Raw genomic sequence first — 19,156 nt, 5'->3', positions numbered from 1 at the left:
CACACCAACAAAAAGAAACAACAACAAACACAAACTCTGGAAATGATCATTAAAAAAAGACAAATGTTTACCTACGCTGACGTGTGCACAGTGCCCTCGCAAGGACACCTGCTCACCAACAGTGACAGATGGGGTGCTTCCCTGGGAGGTGTGCTGGGTGCTTTTTTGGACCGGTTGCGGGAAAAAACCTGTTCACCATCTTTAGTCGTGAATGTTACGGTCGCTTTTGTGTGATTGTGTTTGCTGACAAACACAAAGTCGAAGATGTCATCCTTGGCCGCAGAAGGCCAGTGCTGTCGTGAGAAGAACATTTAACAATTCTTGGAATCTTTGTTCCTTTGTTCCTGCTGGAGAACACAAAGGACATGGCTTCTTCAAGTCACTCCCTTCACTCTCAGCAACAGCTCTATTGAATTGTTTTCATTGGTGAAGTTTGACTTAGATCAACACTCTATTATGGACCAAGCAGTGGGCGACAAAGCCTGTGATGATGGCTCCATGACATTTCCCTCAGTACACACACCCACCCACTCTCAGAGGTTTAAAGGTTACACCTCCAACATTCAACCTATACATTTATAGATTGAATTCAGAGGGCTCCTTCCCACCTGAAGTGAAGATACAGACAGGAAGTATAGTCACATCGATAGGGGACAACTTCAATTAAAGGACATTTTTTGATGGCATCTGTTATTTTATCCTTTTGCACCCTTCTCGACGTGTCAAGAACACACACTCTGGTTGTACACCTTTTGGGCCCCCAGACAGACAGCCTACACTACCAGTAAGCAGGGGAGACAGTGGATGGATGGAGCACTATCTCTTGTCATTGACTGTCTGCCAGTCTCGCCATGCTTGCCAGCTGTCTGCTCGTTGGTGGTGATGTGTCTGTCTGAGGGCTCTCTGGATCGGGGGATGGGTTGCCTTCCGTGTGTGTGCGTGCCTGTATGAATGAATGACCTTCTGCTTGTGCTAGGCTACACTATCTCCCTACTGCTTCTGGAGTAGCTTAGCATTGTGTCTAATGTACAGTGTCAATAGAACATGCAAAGCACTGATAACAAGCTAACCTTCCGACCCCCTCTGATTGCTCTGGTTGCAATCTTATTATCTCGACCGGAGTGTGTCTGCGTGTGTGTGTCTGTGCAGGTGTGCGGGCGTGTTTGTGGGTTGCGCGCGTGTGTGTTTGTGTAAACAAGGTAGTGCCGGTGGCTCAGCACGTACAGTATATCTCTCCCAAGTGCCTCGCCCCGACCAGCCCTTAATGTGGCTGTAAATCAGAGAAGGTCCCGGGCTGAGGGCCCTGCTAGCCTCTCTCCAACCCCTTGACCACTGTAGATCACGTCGGCCAGGGACGCTTTACGACCCCCCCACCCTGCCAGCTTCCATGTTCCTCCTGATTATGCTTTATGGTCATTTAGTCCACTGGCTTGCCGTTCATCACACACAGTGCGCACAACCGACACACACACACACACACACACACACACACGTCTCAGCAAACCCATCCACTAGGCAGGCTGTTCCTGGGAAGAGTTGGGCTTAAAGGGGTTGAGGAGATGTGTATCACTAAATTGGTTCCCCTCAAAGACTCGATTGATGACTAGGCCTCTTGGGTGGTCAGATCCTTGCATCTTGACACTGTGTTGCTAAATATAAACATTTAGTAACTGTTCTCACTGAAGTAAACCCTTTTCTCCACCCCCCCTCCCCCCTTTCTCTCCTTTTTCTTTCCCTCTTCTCTTCCTTTCCTTTCCCTCCCCTCCTATTCTCTTTCTCCTCTGCAGCACGGCCAAGTATAACGTTCTGACTTTCCTGCCTCGCTTCCTCTACTCCCAATTCAGAAGGGCAGCTAACTCCTTCTTTCTCTTCATCGCACTCCTGCAGGTAAGAGGGGGGAGGGAGGGGAGAGGGTGTGTGTGTGTGTGTGTATGGGAAATCATTTTCTTATTAAGGTTTGGTATGGCCTGGACGCTACTTTTCAAAGGTCAAATGTCTGCGTATCATTTAATATTGAACACACAGACACACACATCCACACAAATGTAATCATGCACTCACACTGCGGCCCGAGCAACACTGTAGGCTCACAATAAATAACACATGTGATAGCCTCCAAAGGAAATGAGATTAGAACACAGCGTGGACACATCATGCTGTAAAAAGCCGTAAAAATGCATAGGCTGTCATGGACGGCGTCATCTCAGTGATTTGCTGTACCAGATGCAAGAGAGACACGACAGAAGCAGGCCTGTTCTCCAACACCGGGCTCAGAGCCCTTCCTATCATCGCCCTGGAAAGATTTCAATTTTTCCCTCCCTAAGCCGTTTTGCTTCCATCTCAGATTCCTCTTCTGACCACTGTAAAACCACGTCCCAGGTGTTCAAAGCGCAGGGCAGAAAGAGAAGACAGTGGAACACAGGCAGGCTTTATGAGATTCAGGTTTACGCCCAGAGTTTCTGCTGACTACCGCCTCACTAATGAGAGTTTGGAGGACGGTGGAGGCTAAACTCCCGACCTTGAGGCCAGGCCTTTGAAGAGCAGCTGGGGTGAGTCTTCATTACCGAGCTCGTCAATGCTGCGACCTTGAATACAACATCCCTGATGAGGAGGAGGCGGAACAGGAGGAGGAGGGGCCAGAGATAAAAGGCTCAAGTCAGTTTTTTTGGGGGGAGAAAGGCACTCCCTGCTATGGAAGATTGTACAGGTTACATCACCAAGCTTAGTGTAGTTCTTGAGAACCATCAGCTTTCACAGTAGTGGCTAAATATAACACATGGAACCCTATCTGAAATGTAGATGAGCAAGTAGTTAGCATATCCCAAGGAGGCAGTCCTGCTGCCTGGTATGGACTCCACAGCGGTTTGTCCTCCAAGACCTCGTCCTGTACATCTCCGTATTCAGCATCGCCTCTCCGCCCGCAACACCCGCTGACACCCTGTGTACATACAGTCCGTCAGCGTGACCTGCCCTCGTGTCCTCACTCCACGCACACTGATGGAGTGACAGATGTCCCCCTGCTCCATCTCCTGGCCTCTCCCATGCCCCCCCGTCACCCTAATGGTTAACGGCCTCCTTCATGGCTGCTCCCGCAGGCCTCTGCTTGACAAACAGCCTCTCGCCAGGCTCAAGGGCACCCGTGTGACACGGTGGTGTCACGTAGGGCTTTATGGTCGTGTGTGCGTGATGGACGCGGGTGTGTCATGGATGTGTGTGTGATGGTGATGGGGACAGCGGACCTGGTCTGGTCTACGCTCCGCCTCGCGACGTCGGAACACCAAAACATCCTGGTACCTGCGTTGTGTTCACAGTGTGGACCGCCGCACGTTTTGTCGAGTCCTCGATGGGGGGGGGGGGGGGGAAGGGGACTCCTGTTCACTCCGGTGCTTTCAGTTTTGTTTTTGTTTTCTTCTGCTAGCAAATCCCGGACGTGTCGCCAACTGGCCGCTGGACCACGCTGGTGCCCCTGCTCTTCATCCTGGTGGTGGCTGCAGTCAAGGAGTTCATTGAGGACCTGGTGAGGGAACTCGACAAACATCCAACCCCCTCAATCAGATGCTGCTGCAGGACTCGAGCCCCGGCTGGGCGCCCTGTTTCCACTGTGGATGTGCAGGAGCTGTTTGTCTCAGTGTGGCTGAGCTGCCTGGATGGAAAGAGTGGGGAGCTGCTCAGTGAGCTGCACAGTCTGGCTTGTGTTGGAATCAGGTTCCACCTCCGACGAGTGTTGAATCGGAGATCCCTGCGGAGCGGAGAGGAGACAGTGATGGTTACATGAGCACACCAGGGGAGCCCCAAACAAACACACGCACACACACACATCCTGTACCCAAGGAAGAGCACTCGCACCTGCACACAAAGACACACACACACTTGCCCAGAGGCCACAGCTGTGCTCTTTGCACCCTGGCTACTCATTCCATCAATTAACCTATATACTGTACGCTTTGCATAATAACAGCGAGCATGAACAAACAAGACAACTTCTCAGCCCAGAGCCACCACATGGCCATGTTCCCACAGAGGAGCAGATGCTCGCTATGCGGACAGAGACACATTGACACTTTACAATGACCAAGATCTCCATTCACCGTGTTCCACACACTCAACTGAATCGCGTCCCAAAAGGTGCTGGTTTGAGCCTCGTAAACCACAATGTCGTCCAGCCACTTTTCCACACTGCGAAAACAATGACGTGGAGCACTTCCAGACGAGCGTAGCGAACACAGCCAGGGGGCTGCTGCATCGTGCCGTAGTGCTGTGACCCTGCAATACGATCCGCTGCCTCCCTCGCTCCCTGCGGACCGCTACCTTGTAGCATTAGCAAGTATCTAGCAGAGAAGTGACCAGCACAGCGCTTCTCCTCCTCGCGTGTAAAACAAGAGGTGATGACTCACTCTTTATGGTGAAGGTCACCTGCACACACACACACACACACACACACATATCTCACTATCTCTCTCTGTCTCCTTGATGATGACATCACATGATAGGACCAGCCCCCCCCTCCCCCCCGCACCAAACAGTTTCATGAAGCACGCGTCATTGATCACACTGCCCCTGCTCCTTCCCCCATGAAGCAAATCAGTAAATCCCATAGATTACATGATATATCTTGTGTGATCCAGCCCACCAAATCAATAACCTAATACAGTATACGCAAGCAGGTGTATTTTTAGATCCTCTTGCTTACTTTTTTCCCGAAAAGGTCCCTTAACCAGCAGGCTTATCTGGTCTTCAGTGTTGTATAGTCTATACAACTCCTTCAGTGCTAACAAAACTCGGTTCTCGCTGGTTCACAACTCAATTTAGCTGACATTAAAGAGACGGTTCCCCTTTGGGGAACATCTTTAGAAAATGTCTGTCTGCGTCCTCCTCACGTGGTTTCCGTTCCTTAATCTCTCACTTCGTCCTTCCTCCCTTGCCTGGGTTTTGCCTCCAGGGGGCTTTCAGCCTGTGAATGCAGCCAGCTGTGCAGGTGCAGGCAGCCAGGGACCTGTCCTTTTCTGATCTCCTCTCTTCCAATCTCCCTCCTGTAGCTGGTGTCTACAGAGACCCCATACTGCAGCATCCCTCCCACCTGCAGCACCCTCTCTCCCTCCCCCCCTCTCTCTGCACTGTGATTAAACACTTCTTCTGTCTCATTTTGCTGAAGGGGGAAAGTAGAGGTGAGAAGAGTGAGACAGACAAGGGGAGAGAAAGAGAGTGAAAGAGAGAGAGGGAGGGAGACGGGAGAATGAGAGACAGGAGAATGAGAGACAGGAGAATGAGAGACAGGAGAATGAGAGACAGGAGAATGAGAGACAGGAGAATGAGAGACAGGAGAATGAGAGACAGGAGAATGAGAGACAGGAGAATGAGAGACAGGAGAATGAGAGACAGGAGAATGAGAGACAGGAGAATGAGAGACAGATACAGAGGGGGGGGGAGAGACACAGAGGCTCCCACGGATTAATGAAATAGCCACTAGCTCATGTGCATGCGCAATGATGAGTGAGCTTCTTAAAGGTCTCTAACTTTCTCTGTGTAGTGCAGGCGCAGACAGGGAAATGGGGGGGGGGGGGGGGGGCTGGCTCTTCATCAAACCAGCCTGTGACTAATGGAGGGCAGAGGGATCGAGGGGGGTATGAATGGATAAAGGTGAGAAAGGAAGGAAAAGAGAGAGAAAAATGGAGAGAGAATAGAATAAGGGGGGTTGGGGGAAGGGGTTGCTGAGTCCATCTCTAGGCAACCTGTAATGATTTCATTTCCTCAAAGGAGACACGCACACAAAGACTGCCCTGTGGTGCTCACGTCACATCAGAACCCACAGCCTTGTAGCCTTTTTCATTTACAAAGCCGGCATTCAAAAACACCTTTTCCCTGGTCTCATGCCTGAGGAGATCCCCTCAGATATTGGAAGAGAATCAATCGTTTAATTTTTAATGTTTTTGGGATCAATAAGGGATAGCGTTAGCAATAGCAAGTTGGTTCTCTTCAGATTTTTGAAACACTTGGAGTGCAGTCCTTGTCTCTCTTCCCGCCTTTCACATGGAGCATAATCAAAGACCCAGAGAGGAAAACCCACTAACGTTCACATCAAACCAACACAATGATCATGAGCTCATCGAGCAGCAGGCAGTAGGTGTTTACATATTCCTCCAGTGTATAATCTGTGTCTGCAGGCTGAGATCAGCCCGGCTCCCAGCTCCACACTGGAAATGTTTATGGTGTCAGCTTCTCCAGCCTGTCTCCCCATTAAAGGGAGATCAAAGCCCGGGCTTGTAATCTCCAGCGGAGATTGTGTCTGTGTCTGACGAGCTTCTGTTCCCCCTCGTCGGATCTCGAGTCCGACCCCAGCGATTCCTCCCCTCCTCTCCCCCCCGGAGGGTGACGCACAACTAGATGCGACCGACACTAATGGCTTCCTCTCCTTGCAGAAACGTCATAATGCCGACAGTGTCGTCAACAGGAAAGAATGTCAAGGTAAATGTGTCTGGGCCGTGTCGTAGACGTACTGTAGCGCACACGCGTACATTCACACGTGTATTAGACAGGTGAACAGCCAAGATGGTGGCTTATTGTGTCGTAACACTTCTCCGCCTCTTGTCTCTCTTTCTTCTCCCTAGTACTAAGGAATGGTGCCTGGGAAATTGTACACTGGGAAAAGGTATGTTACCAAACTGCAGGCGCGTGTCCTAACATCGGGAGAGGGATGTTCCTGGAGGGGTGTTCATCCACCAGAGCCACGAACAGATGTGTGAAAGCTGCCGACGAGGAATCACACGCGTGTGCACACATGCATACTCACACATGAAGACACTCTCACATGTTCACACATTGAACCCCCGTCCGCCCGCCCGCCCGCCCTCCCCCTCCTCATAACCACCCGTTTGTTTCCCATCAGCATCCAGCCGCTAATGAATCCACTGCGTCCGTGTGGACAGTGAGAAGAAGGCTATGCCCGGAGATAGAGAACATCTTTTCCCCTGCGCTTCCAAAGCGCCAACTTAATTACTGTGTCAAGCCGTAAAAGTGCATTGAAGAGATGGGGGGGGGGGGAAGGGGATCTATTAATAGCCCCTGGAGTGAGTCGTTAGAAAGCACATGCCTGTAGCCACGCAACCTGTTCCTCTGTTCATCTGAAGATGGGGGAGGTGGGGGCATGAAAGGCCAAATACACATTAAAAAGATTTACCCTCTGCAATATCTGGCCAGGCCCAGAAACAGGCTTTCGGAGCTGAGCATTATCAATCATTTAGTGGCAGTCGTAAATATATTGTCATTTCAAGTGGGGAGGAGGTTTTTGCCCTTTGTCACCATTACTGTGAGGAATTTTCCCGGATATTGCAGATTGTGAATAATGAATGTTTCTGCATCTCAGATCATGCAGAGTGTACCAGCTCTGTCTTTCTGCTGTGTGTCTGGAGTCTCTCCAGTACTTATCTTTTACAATAAGAGCGCTTCACACTAAATGACCAGAGAGCGTACAGTGAGGTTAATGGTGTTGCAGCTGGCATAACTTACGATGGAGAAATATAACTTGATGAATTTCCACTGTTAGATAGCTCGGGTACAAAATGGTCATCAATGCCATGTCGCCGACATCCTTTGATTGCTTCATACATATTCAGTCGTTGTTGATGTTGATGAACCTAATTATTATTATTTTTTACTCGGTAACATGAATTTCCATCGCATCTATAATACAGTATGTTTCATTTTGTGTCCCTCATGTTTCCCCTGTCACTGGCACCAGCTCTACGCACCAATAACCAGTTGATTCTTTCCAGGTAGTGGTGGGAGATATAATTACAGTAAATGGCACAGATTACATACCTGCGGATGCTATCCTCCTATCATCCAGGTAGAGGAGGGTCTTACCACCCACCCACAGCCAGGGGACTAACCCCCTCTCCCCCCTCTCCTCTGTCTTCATCCCTCTCTGAGGAAGTGATGGTGGTGCCCGAATAAGAGATGACATGAAGTGTATGGAACTCTGTCATGGTTTCTGCTCTGGTGACGTGCTGGCTGTTGTGAATGTTGCTCTCTGTAGCTTTTCCCACAGCCTAATGCCACAGTGAGTTGTGAGGCAGATTTCGAACGGGACCCATCACCTCTTTCAGACAGTGTAGCTGCCGTGTGTATTGAACTAGGACTGACCAGACGTGTGCCTCGCTTCCATGACCCTTTCAAAACCCGTTTGGACCAGGTCGCTTTTGTTTTGCCGAACGACGTCACACAAGCTTTTGAAGGCTTTCGCTCATTTACTGCGCAGATAACAAAAAGCTCGAACGAGCCCCCAGGCTGAAGTCCACATCTGCTGTTTCACTGTAAGAGACACAGTTGCAGTTACGGTTTATAGCCTGCCTTCAACTAGCCTGTGGCTAATACAAATAGATACTGCTCATACGGTTGATATGTCCCCTGTGTGGGTCATACTATTTGCACTGCGTGTCGTTGCTGTGAATTACCCGATTCAGTTTTCCTAACCTTGTCCAAACGTGTTTTGAGTAAGGCCAGATAATCAGCCAGACCTGCCACTCATGCTGACGGGTGCATTGTGCAATTTCTCTCCCCTGCTGTTAAAGGGTTCTGCTTTTTTTCCTTCCTCCCTGTTGATGTGTGTTCTGTTCCTCTCCCTTCATGTCTTGCTCGTCTCCCTCTCATCCTCCCCTGTGCGCGTGGCCATCTTGCTCCCAACCCCCCCTGCTGGTGCATGGTGGGTCCAATCAGGTGGCTGTTGGGGAGGTAGTAAAAGCAGCCAATGGGGATCACCTCCCGGCTGACCTCGTCATCCTCTCGTCCAGGTCAGGAAACTTCTGCGCCGCAGTGCATGATGGGAAGGGGGGGGGCATGTGGATCAGGCAGCATAACACCCAGAAATCGCCACAGGCTACGACCTTTGGTGTTTCCGCTGAGGTTTCTGCTAAATATTTAATTTTCCAGTCTGTAGACAGGAAGCACTCTGATTCTGTTGGTAAAAGTCAGATTGAGATCCTCGAGGTCAGCGGACACAAGGTTGACTTCTTAGCATTCTTTGTTTTGGTTAGTGAGTCATTTTTTTCCACTCTGAAAGTGGAATTCTATTTTTAATTCATATTTTTCCATGGGGGACCCATGGCAGAGCCTAGATATAGACCATGTGAGACTTGAGATAGGGACTTCTAGATCTGCTGTGTATACATGTTCCTCACTGTGCATGCACGTAACCTGCATGCAGACACGTTACAAGATCATTGAAACACATTGTAGCAGACATGCAGTGGGACTTCCTCTCCAGAGCATGTACTGTATGCAGATCTTTCACTTTTGGCTAATATGTGGCACATAGATACTCAATAGACCAGTGTTTTGTCACCGTTGCTGGCTTTGGAACAGCTTCCTTGGCCATCCATACTGAGCAACTTGCTTTTCTCAGGATAGCAAATCCCTTATTGGCACCCAATGGCTCAGCTTGAGGCCTTTTAGATGTTCTTTTACCCCACTCTGATGTATCTATTTACTGGTTTGTGGACAGCCCTTGGCCTACATTAATCATCCTATTAAAAGAGCGGCTAAGCAGCGGCCCGGCCCACCTTAAGCCCCAGCACGCTCTGGAACTCTGTCCCCGTGCCCAGTATCTGTCCAAGGCCCATTTGTCTGCTGTGTTTCTAGCCCTTGCTCTCTGCGCTTTCATTCATTCTCTCTCTCTCTCTCTCTCTCTCTCTCTCTCTCTCTCTCTCTCTCTCTCTCTCTCTCTCTCTCTCTCTCTCTCTCTCTCTCTCTCTCTCTCTCTCTCTCTCTCTCTCTCTCTCTCTCTCTCTCTCTCTCTCTCTCTCTCTCTCTCTCTCTCTCTCTCTCTCTCTCTCTTTGTACACATTTCTCTCTCTATATATATATATATCTCTCTCTCTATACCTCTCTCTCTCTGGCATGTTGTGTACAGTAGCTCCTCCTGAAAGACAACTGAATTCAAGGGCAGCTGCAAACAGAGATGTTAGCCTTATCTAAGCCTGGGTGTCCCTGCCTCCAATTGGGTTGTCAAGTGGGTATTTAGGCCTGTGGTTGGAATTGAACCGTGAACTTTTAATGTGAGTTTAGGCATTAAAACCAAAGATTTCGATTTTGGTGTATTGATCAAAGGGACACTAGAGACTTTGTTGAACATCCTTATTTGCTCTGACCTTGACTTGGGTTATCTTCCCAGAATAGATTAGCTCCCTGAACAAGTCAGCTCATGAATGAATGAGCATTCATTGAGTTTGCTGAAAGACTGTGTAGATGACTGTTCATCATCCACTCCAAGCTTGTCCTCCTCTCCCTCCAAACCAGTGAACCACAAGGGATGTGCTACATCGAGACCTCCAACCTGGACGGAGAAACAAACCTCAAGATCCGACAGGTGATTACTCCTACCTCTCTATTGGTGGACTCTGGTCAAACCAAAATCGGATTTGGGGTGGCTGATCTGCATTGAACTTGTGTGTGTGTTTTTCCACAGGGGCTCCAGATCACCTCGGAGATCAAGGACATTGACAGCCTGATGCGTCTCTCCGGCCGCATGGAGTGCGAGAGCCCCAACCGCCATCTGTATGAGTTTGTCGGCAACATCCGTCTGGACGGACACAGGTGGGACTTGGCTCTGGACGCGTGGCTTCCTGCTGCTGGCCAGGCAGCTGCTGCAGTCAGCTGCTGCAGTCAGCTTAGGGCCAGTAGGAGCTGTGGGCCGGGGGCCAGCCTCACGGAATCAGATGGTTTTCGAGAATATTTAATCTCTTCACTGAACAAATACAAGCACCTGGTTTAGGTTTATGTGTTTTTGTTTAGGACCTGAGCCTTGTTCTGTAATAAACTGTGTTATGTACATTTCTGCTACGGCTTAGTTATGTTATATTTGGCAGTGATGTACTGGCTATTGAATCTGGTGTGTATGGGTATAATCCAGATACGAACTCTATTTTTGCACTTCCTCAGAAATCACAGCACAGGGTTTAACTGGCATGCATTTAACTGAAGCCACAGTCAGTAGACAATGTACCACTGTCCTTCAACCTTATCAGAGTTGTGTTTTCTCATATCCAGCACCAGCAGTCTGGGTCCAGACCAGATCTTACTGCGGGGAGCACAGTTGAGGAACACACAGTGGATCCATGGCATAGTGGTCTACACAGGGCATGACACCAAACTTATGCAGGTGAACTCCCATCTCTCCATATCAACTTTGGTCTCGAGTGCAAGAGACACACCCTCCTCTATCCTGCAGAAATATCCGGAATACTGAACTAACACAAACCTCAGTCTCATAAACAAAAACGACGTTCATAACTACTGTCTCTCCAACTTGCTTGTTTCTGCTGTGGTGACTAGCAGCCTTCTGTCATCCTCTGTCCAGAACTCTACTCGTCCTCCTCTGAAGCTGTCCAACGTGGAGCGCATCACCAACTTCCAGATCTTGGTCCTGTTTGGCTGCTTGCTAGCCATCTCTCTGGTGTGCTCCATAGGACAGACCATCTGGAAGTACCAGTTTGGCAATGCTGCCTGGTACATGGACCTGAACTGTAAGAGAGCCAACGCCCGATCCCCTCCACATATAGATATTCCACATATTTTGTCTCACTTGTCACCTTGTCCGCTTAATTCTTCGTTGTTTTGAGTTACCTCAGTTAATGTCAGTGTGTTTTGTTTCTTTTTTACGTTGCCTCTGTTAAAGTATGTATCGTAACACAAGTGAAATATGTGGCAATTGGGAATTTCTTAATTCCCTGTAAACGTAATGAAAGTTGTGACATGCATAGCCATGTGATGTGAATGATGAAGGAGAAATGGTTGAATATCACTGCGCTGCTGGACGTTTTGGTTTCCTTTCTAACGTTCTGTTTGATTTTTTTGTTTTCTTTGTTGTTGTCGTTTTTAACAGCTCCAGGTAACAACCATTTAAAAGCCTTGGCCATCTGTGAATGACCCTCCCTTACTAACCCCTAACTGAAGCTCTGCCTTTGCTAAGCAAATGAAGCCCCCCCCCATCCTTAGTCCCCCCCACCCCCACCTCACCCTTTCTCTACCCCATAATGGTGTCCCTCCTCTATATGGGCCCTTGCAATGGATACCTCAGACACCAGCGATACGACCATAGGTTATACCCTCCAGCTATCTTACACTATACTCTCTTTTAGTTGTTTTTAGTGCCTGATTCAAACAGTGTTCCTTCCGTTTCTCCCATCTTGTGTGGCGTGTTTTAAACTCTCTGCAAACACAGGCCTCAGACCCTTTAGTTCCCACTGTCCCCTTCTAGAACAAAGCAAAAAAAATAAAAAAAATAATACATTTTAAAAAGCCCCTTTCACCACAAATGAACCAGGGCACTTCCTGTCTGCTCTGTGTCTGTGAGGGAGATGAGATTGCACTCAGGAAGCTTCCCTCTGCCAGGCAGCTTCTCCTGATTTGTTTGCCACCGAGGCTCAGTGCAGCCCAGGGGGCGAGGGCTGACATTTTCTAAATGCCTCCGCTGCCTCGTTTTGTTGTGTTGATATTTTCCAGTAGACAGAGCAAGATGCAAAAAAACAAAACGAAAAACATCCAGCTCAAAGATTATCGTGCACATGTAGAAACATCCACATCTAAAATAGGAAGTTCCCGTGTCACATACACAACTGTTGACAAACAGGTCATACAATGTCCACAGCCTCATGTAAAGGCTAGTAAACATCCCCTTAAAGACCATTAAAGGATCCGCTGGCATTTGTCCTTTGCAAAAGATCTTTGCGATGTAGTGTCTTTTGCGATGACGCTCTGGGCCTTGTTTGCAAACTGTTTGAAGCCGTCCCTCCAGCCATCACTCTGTACTCAATAGGCCTGTGTGGGAGGGGTTGTGTCCTTACCAATATCAGCTTGTTTTATGACTTACCCTGTCCCCTCTTCCATGACGCTACTGTACCTAGTCCAGTTGGCTCCTCAAACTGTCTGTGCCATAGCATTCCGCCCACACCTAAAACCTCCATACAGTAGCCCTGTGTGTAGTAGTGAACACGGGGGGAAGGTGAGTCATAAAGCAGGCGTCCATTTTGAGACTGGTTGTATGTCTTTTATTAAAGGGGGGGATGAGACTCGGTCCACTGCAGATTATCCAACCTGTGACAAAAGAGAGAGGTGGCAAATGACCCCACATGCGTAGATCCTCGCCTCAGTGCCACGCCCTTCCTTCGTGTCCCTGGTGTTGCACCTCGACACCTGTCGTCTCGCGCGGACTGACGGACCAACGTCGGGACGAAAGGCGAGGCGAACAGCGGGGGTGCCACGAACTCCGCCACACATCAACCGACATGACCCACGTGTCAGCGAGATCTGGGATTATGCACGCAAGATGAATAATTCATGTGACTTTGTCCCAGCGCAGGGCTGACATTAGTCTTAGTTGGCGTCCTTCCCAGTTTGAAGATCTTAAACACCCTACCGTTATGTAGATTGACTGAGAGAAATGGGTGGCGGCCATTTGTTATGCATTCACACCACCTGCTACATCTCACTGTCGGTTAAAGCCATGTCCACTAAATAGCAGGTAGCTGAGTGGTTATTTTTTTTCTGGATGGTTCCGTTTTTGCTGACTGTTTGTGTCTGCGAAACGCTGACCTCGCACTGCACCTGTTAACCCACAGCGCAGTGTGTGTGTGCGCGCGTGTCAACCTTTGTTCGTGATGCCGTCCCCTAGAAGTCGTCAGACGTTGCGGCTGCTCTTTTGCTAACGTTTAGATATGCTCGTCTCTTCTAGAGTTGGGGTACGCATGATGCAGCAGATCCGCCTCCCCTCACAGCAGTCTACTTAGATGTGATGTTAGGAGTCAAATTGGTTTTAAAGTAATAACGTGGAGATAGGGTTGAGTCGTGGCTTGTGCATGTCTGGGTTTGTTGTGATTGACTTGCCGTTTGCTGATCTGATCTCAACCCAATCCCCTCTTAGAATAAGCTTCGCTGACAACCACCCCCACAAACACCAGAAAAAGGAAGCCGACTTTCTCGACACAAATATCCAAATCAAAGTTCCACCCGCTCTTTTCCACTGGTTGTTGGTTGGGAATGTGCTTTGGACCGAATCCTTCTCCTTTTGTCTTGAGAACATCCCAACACGTTTGTCTCCCCCCCCCCCCTCACCTCGGGCAAGCACCCCCTCCACTGTGTGTGCGGTCGTTCAAATAGCCGTAGCCTCCATCCCGCCGCCTCTTTCTACCATTTATGTTTTGCAACCATTCTGTCATGGGGAAGGGTCTCCACCTGCTATGCTAGAGGGGGAGAACGTTTGGGTAGAGGAAGGTCACTCTTGCCCCTTCCCCGCAAGCTGAGGAAAGGTAATCCGCATCATCATGGGGGTTTTTGTGTGTGTGTGTGTGTGCGTGAGCTGCGAGTGTCCGGGGGTTGGGTGGGGTGGTGGTGGATGTCTCCTTTTGATGGGTTTGCTTCATTTCATCACAGACGGGTGGGGGGAGGTGGGGGGAGGGGGTAGAGAGCTTTGCGGACATCATTGCCTGGGATCATGCTGGACGTCAAGGCGACTGCTCAGGCATTACATGGCCGAGATCCGTCCCTCCGAGGCCCCTTAGGACCTCCTCAAACGCGGGACACCAATTGGGCATCTGATCAATTCAGTGGTGAGACGACCAGGTGGGGTGGAAGAGACATGAACTCCCAGCTGATGCTCAACGTCGGCTCGACATGGTGTGGACGTGGGGAGAACGTTGGGCATCAGATGGGACTAGCTTTGGGCATATTCACCTTCCCGATGATCCCCCCTGGGGCTCTCACAAACGTCCGTCTGTTGCTCCTTCTCTCCCCCCCCCCCAAACTTGTTGACCCCCCCCTCCCCGACAGATGGAGGCGCTGCCAATTTTGGCCTCAACTTCTTGACCTTCATCATCCTGTTCAACAACCTGATCCCCATCAGTCTGCTGGTCACCCTGGAGGTCATCAAGTTCACCCAGGCCTTCTTCATCAACTGGGTGAGTGAAGGACCGCCAGTTTACTTTAGTGCTGTCTGATGAAGAACAGGCCGTGTCGTCATCAATTTTTTTTGCTGGATTTTTAACTCTGTAGAAGGGAGTTTTCCAGTCAATTTGAGTCCATTTGAGAAAGCTGGAGAATGGGAAGATCCTAACTGCCAGGTCAAGTTTAACTTGACTGGTCTGAGTTGGTCAACAGTTTATTCACTAAAGTACTGTCATTCTGCTCCAGGACACAGACATGCTGTATGAACCCACCAACACACCTGCCATGGCCCGCACGTCCAACCTGAATGAAGAGCTGGGACAGGTAACTCGCCTCAAACACTTCAGCTAACAACCACCACTTACACTGCCGCTGCACATTACCAATACAGTACCACTCACCATGACAAGGAATATGTCGTGATTTACCTGCATGTACATCTGGAGCCTGAATACGAACAAAACAGGCTGATGCTACAAAAGCCCCCCCCCCCCCCCCCCTTTCTGTCTCTTCCACAGGTGAAATACATCTTCTCAGACAAGACCGGGACCCTGACCTGCAACGTGATGCAGTTCAAGAAGTGCACCGTCGCTGGTGTAGCCTATGGGTGAGTCCAGCGCTACACCCCCCCCCCCACCCCCCACCACTGACTTGTTCCCCCCCCTCTCCTCCCCCCTGTATGTGCCCCCCGTCACCTTCATTAGCTGCAGAGTGTACAGAGTACATCTGGCGCCCCTGTCTTCTCCCCAGCCTGCTCGTTAGCAGTCGCATCACTGCTCCTCCCCCCTCCCCGCCCCTCAACACACACTATAAATAACAGCAGGACACACATTCGCACGCAAAGGCACTTTTTTGGTGTGTGTGTGGCTCAGGGACCGTTTCTTTGAGGAGTTGAGGGAGAATGTTCCAGAGCGTCTTTCTTTTTATTTTATTTTTTTATTCTCTCTTTGGGTGAGTCACTGTAGAGCTCCCATACTTGATGTCCTGTTTCTCTAATGGGAGCCTAGTTACGAGTAATGTGATGATGCACATCGAGGATGATGGTTTTAAAAGTCTGTTTGCATGTAATTCAAATATTCGCAGCACCACTGGCAATGGTCACTCTAAAACAACAAGCCATTGCTGTCACACAGACATGAGTCTTGTCACACTCAAAACGAAGAGATGGGTTTATCTTCATCCCATTAAGGCTTGACATTTACTTCAGTCGGTCCGTAATAAATTTGTTTTATCCCTTCAGTTTATTTCTGAACGTTGCTAATTTCCCCCAAGGCTGGGCTGAGCGAGAGAAGAGGACTGTGTGAGGAGCTGGGAGGATCTGTGCGGAGCCTCAGCATGACAGAACAGGATTAATCCCGTTAGGATTCAATTAAAAACACTATTGATGAAGTGCAGGCTGAGGGACAAGGAAGCCGGTTTCAGCCGAGCCGAAGGCTCTGACAGGCTTTCAATGGATGCCCACAGAAGCACAGTGATGATGGATCCACTAGGTTTTGCTCGATATGACAGTGTAGTTCCACGTGTGCCCTGTAAATTTGTCACTGGTGACACGAGAGTCCCAGACTAGCCGTTCGTCTCGAGGCCCAGGGCCGTTCGAGTTCAAAGCCACACGTCCTGGTTTGGGTCTGGAAGTCCCATCTCTGTGGGACGAGAGCTCGCTGCTCAACCGGGGCAGAACACTTTGAGACTCCTCCTTCCATCTAAACCCCAGGCAGATGTCTGGATTTAAAATTGCGATACGGGCCTTTGGATCTCTGGAAACGAGGTCTCCCTCTAATGTCTCTCATGAATATGGATGGGTGCTTTACTGTCATCGAGGAGAGACTTGGCTTCAGATGAGCCGCGGGGTCTTTGATGCGGGGATCCCTCGGAGTCTCCTGAGCGTGTGCGCTCCCTGACTTCCTGTCCTCCCACACCTTCTGACAAGGACCTCCTCGGGGTGACGTCGTTTAGGAGCGCCGCTCAGACAATTGTTTCATGAAGAAGACGAGCCGAGTTCAACGCAGTCTGTTCTGGAGCAAGACGTAAAGCCATGATGGAAACTGATAAGGGATAGAGGTCATGATGTGGGGTTGGGATGGAACAGGACTGTAGCGGAGGCTGGTAGCATTATGGCTCTTTGAACGCCCCTCTCACAGCCTAACCTAATTCAGTTGATATTGTTGAATACACAACCCTCATTTAAACGTGAGATGGATGCATTGTGTATATATATACATGTGCATATATATATATATATATATATATATATATATATATATATATATATATATATATATATATATATATATATATATATATCACACACACACACACATGTGTATATATATATGCACAATGCTCTGGATAAGAGTGTCTGCTAAATGACTAAATGTAAATGTAGAGTAAATACTGTATACACAAGCATATCTAAGATGACGAGCACAGATCAACAGAGAAGCCGTCCATCCATGGCTTCTTCAGCTCCACTAGACCCTCTTCCAGGCACAGTCACACTGGCTGGCCTCAGATGTGTGCAGTCTGGCTGGGTGCTGCTGGTCCAGGGATCCCCGTGCCCCCAGGAGCCTGGATAGACGTGACAATAACACAGAGCCCCCCGGGGCTCATCACAGGCTCTCCTGTGCCAAACCCCCCTGCGGTCCCTCCACCCCCCCCCCCCCCCCCCTCCTCCTCACCACCTAGTAAGTAGTGCAGTAATTAATGAAGTCATCCCTAAGGGTGGAGACGTGAATGAAATCCAGAGGGATGGAGATGCTCTGTAGGCTAGCGGTGCTGGGCCTGCCTCTAACATCTGGACTGGCCCAGATGGATTGTGGGCAAAGGCTTACCGTAAGAAGCTAGATATGGTGATGTGGATGAAAGCGCTTGATAGAGCTGCAGTCCTTTGTGAGGAGAGATCCAAGACTGGGAGTTGTATGGATTGACAGGCCAGCATACCCAGCCATGTACCACAGTAGAGGACATCCAGGCAGCTCCGATACCTCTCCCATATAACAAAGGCCCCGGACTGTAATTAGTGTGCCAGAGCGGAGATGTGAAAATAATTTGGTGGCTCGTCTTGGAGCAGTGAACGCAATGACCACATTTAGAAATCCCAAGGGGTGGGGAGGCTTGGGGGGGGTGGGGGGGCTTGGGGGGGGTGGGGGACGACTTGGCAGCCATGAGCAGCACACACACACTCAGTGGATGTAGCTCTGGCTCAGGGCCCTCCATCCTTCTATCCTCTCGCCTGATAGAGGGGAACTGGAGTGGAAGCTATTCCATCTCACCCCGGTCTCTCTACTCCTCCATTTTCAACAAAGAGAACTCTCGTCTCGCTCGCTCCCCTCCAGCTCTGCTTTCCTCTGACGGCCGCGTCCCACAGCACCAGGCCAACCGCTTTTCCTCTGGTCTCCAGTCTGACCTGGACACGGTGGGCAGCCGCACGTCCAGCTCCTGCCCCCCACACCCCTTTCTGAATAACAAACCCTTCTCATGTCTAATGTGTGAGTGTTGTCAGAACATGCAAACACAGCTGACTGTTCTCTGCAACGTGCTCTTCCCCACTTCACCCCACAGTCACACACCCGAGCCAGAGGAAGGTAGTTTTGCTGAGGACGACTGGTAAGATGGCTGGACACCATGGTTGTGTCTGCTCCCGCTTCTGTGACGTATTTAGTGCTGCCTGGCATTGTGGACATTGTGACTTTGAGCCCCTCCCTTCCCAGAAGAACCATCATGCATCTGTGGTGTTCCTGCTGTGGTTGTGGTCATGGTTTGACTGTGCTTGGTACACTTTTTGTGTGTACACGTATTATTGACTGCGGCTCCTCAGTGCACTCATGCTGATGTTCAGGGGAAACACGTAAGAAACACGTAAGAAACTGCCTTGATGTGTGAAACTATCGTCTGATATGAATTTGCATATCATCATGTGCAGATATGTCGAATGTCATGTCTGCAGTGTGAGAAGGTGTGAAAGCTTCATTATCATGCATAACTAAAAGGACTCGTTTGATCTGTTTCCTCTTGTGCATGTTCTGTTGTGAAGCACTTTGGTACATATTATATTGTAATGATGCCAGAGCTGGCCAGATTGCCCGTCCAATTTTTCTCACTTCAACATTAGCCTAGCTGTCGAGATGGAGGGGTCACACACACACACACACATACACACACACACACACACACACGTACACACACACACACACACACCACACACACCCTCACACTCCTGTGATCCAAA

At 49.5% G+C, this 19,156-nt stretch overlaps 1 protein-coding gene across 3 annotated transcripts in view; it reads left to right on the top strand.

Annotated features, from left to right (window-relative positions):
* Window positions 1-19,156, top strand: part of atp8a1 (ATPase phospholipid transporting 8A1) — an 87,035-nt gene that overhangs the window by 16,771 nt on the left and 51,108 nt on the right. For 2 of the 3 annotated variants that reach the window (XR_014748401.1, XM_084692209.1), the window contains exons 3-15: window positions 1,788-1,887; window positions 3,419-3,517; window positions 6,417-6,462; window positions 6,606-6,646; window positions 8,713-8,786; window positions 10,291-10,360; window positions 10,460-10,587; window positions 11,041-11,152; window positions 11,351-11,516; window positions 14,818-14,945; window positions 15,178-15,255; window positions 15,450-15,538; window positions 18,490-18,534. Coding sequence is in view for 2 of the 3 variants with exons in the window: in XM_084692209.1 (XP_084548335.1) it covers window positions 1,788-1,887; window positions 3,419-3,517; window positions 6,417-6,462; window positions 6,606-6,646; window positions 8,713-8,786; window positions 10,291-10,360; window positions 10,460-10,587; window positions 11,041-11,152; window positions 11,351-11,516; window positions 14,818-14,945; window positions 15,178-15,255; window positions 15,450-15,538; window positions 18,490-18,534 (1,176 nt within the window). In the remaining variant the exon portion in view is untranslated. The remainder of the gene's footprint in view (window positions 1-1,787; window positions 1,888-3,418; window positions 3,518-6,416; window positions 6,463-6,605; window positions 6,647-8,712; window positions 8,787-10,290; window positions 10,361-10,459; window positions 10,588-11,040; window positions 11,153-11,350; window positions 11,517-14,817; window positions 14,946-15,177; window positions 15,256-15,449; window positions 15,539-18,489; window positions 18,535-19,156) is intronic. The other variant, XM_084692210.1, reaches the window with a different exon arrangement.

Source organism: Hypomesus nipponensis, chromosome 1, assembly GCF_054491055.1.
Source record: "Hypomesus nipponensis isolate SF chromosome 1, ASM5449105v1, whole genome shotgun sequence".
NCBI classification, from domain to species: domain Eukaryota; kingdom Metazoa; phylum Chordata; class Actinopteri; order Osmeriformes; family Osmeridae; genus Hypomesus; species Hypomesus nipponensis.
This window is presented reverse-complemented; position numbering and strand designations above follow the sequence as displayed.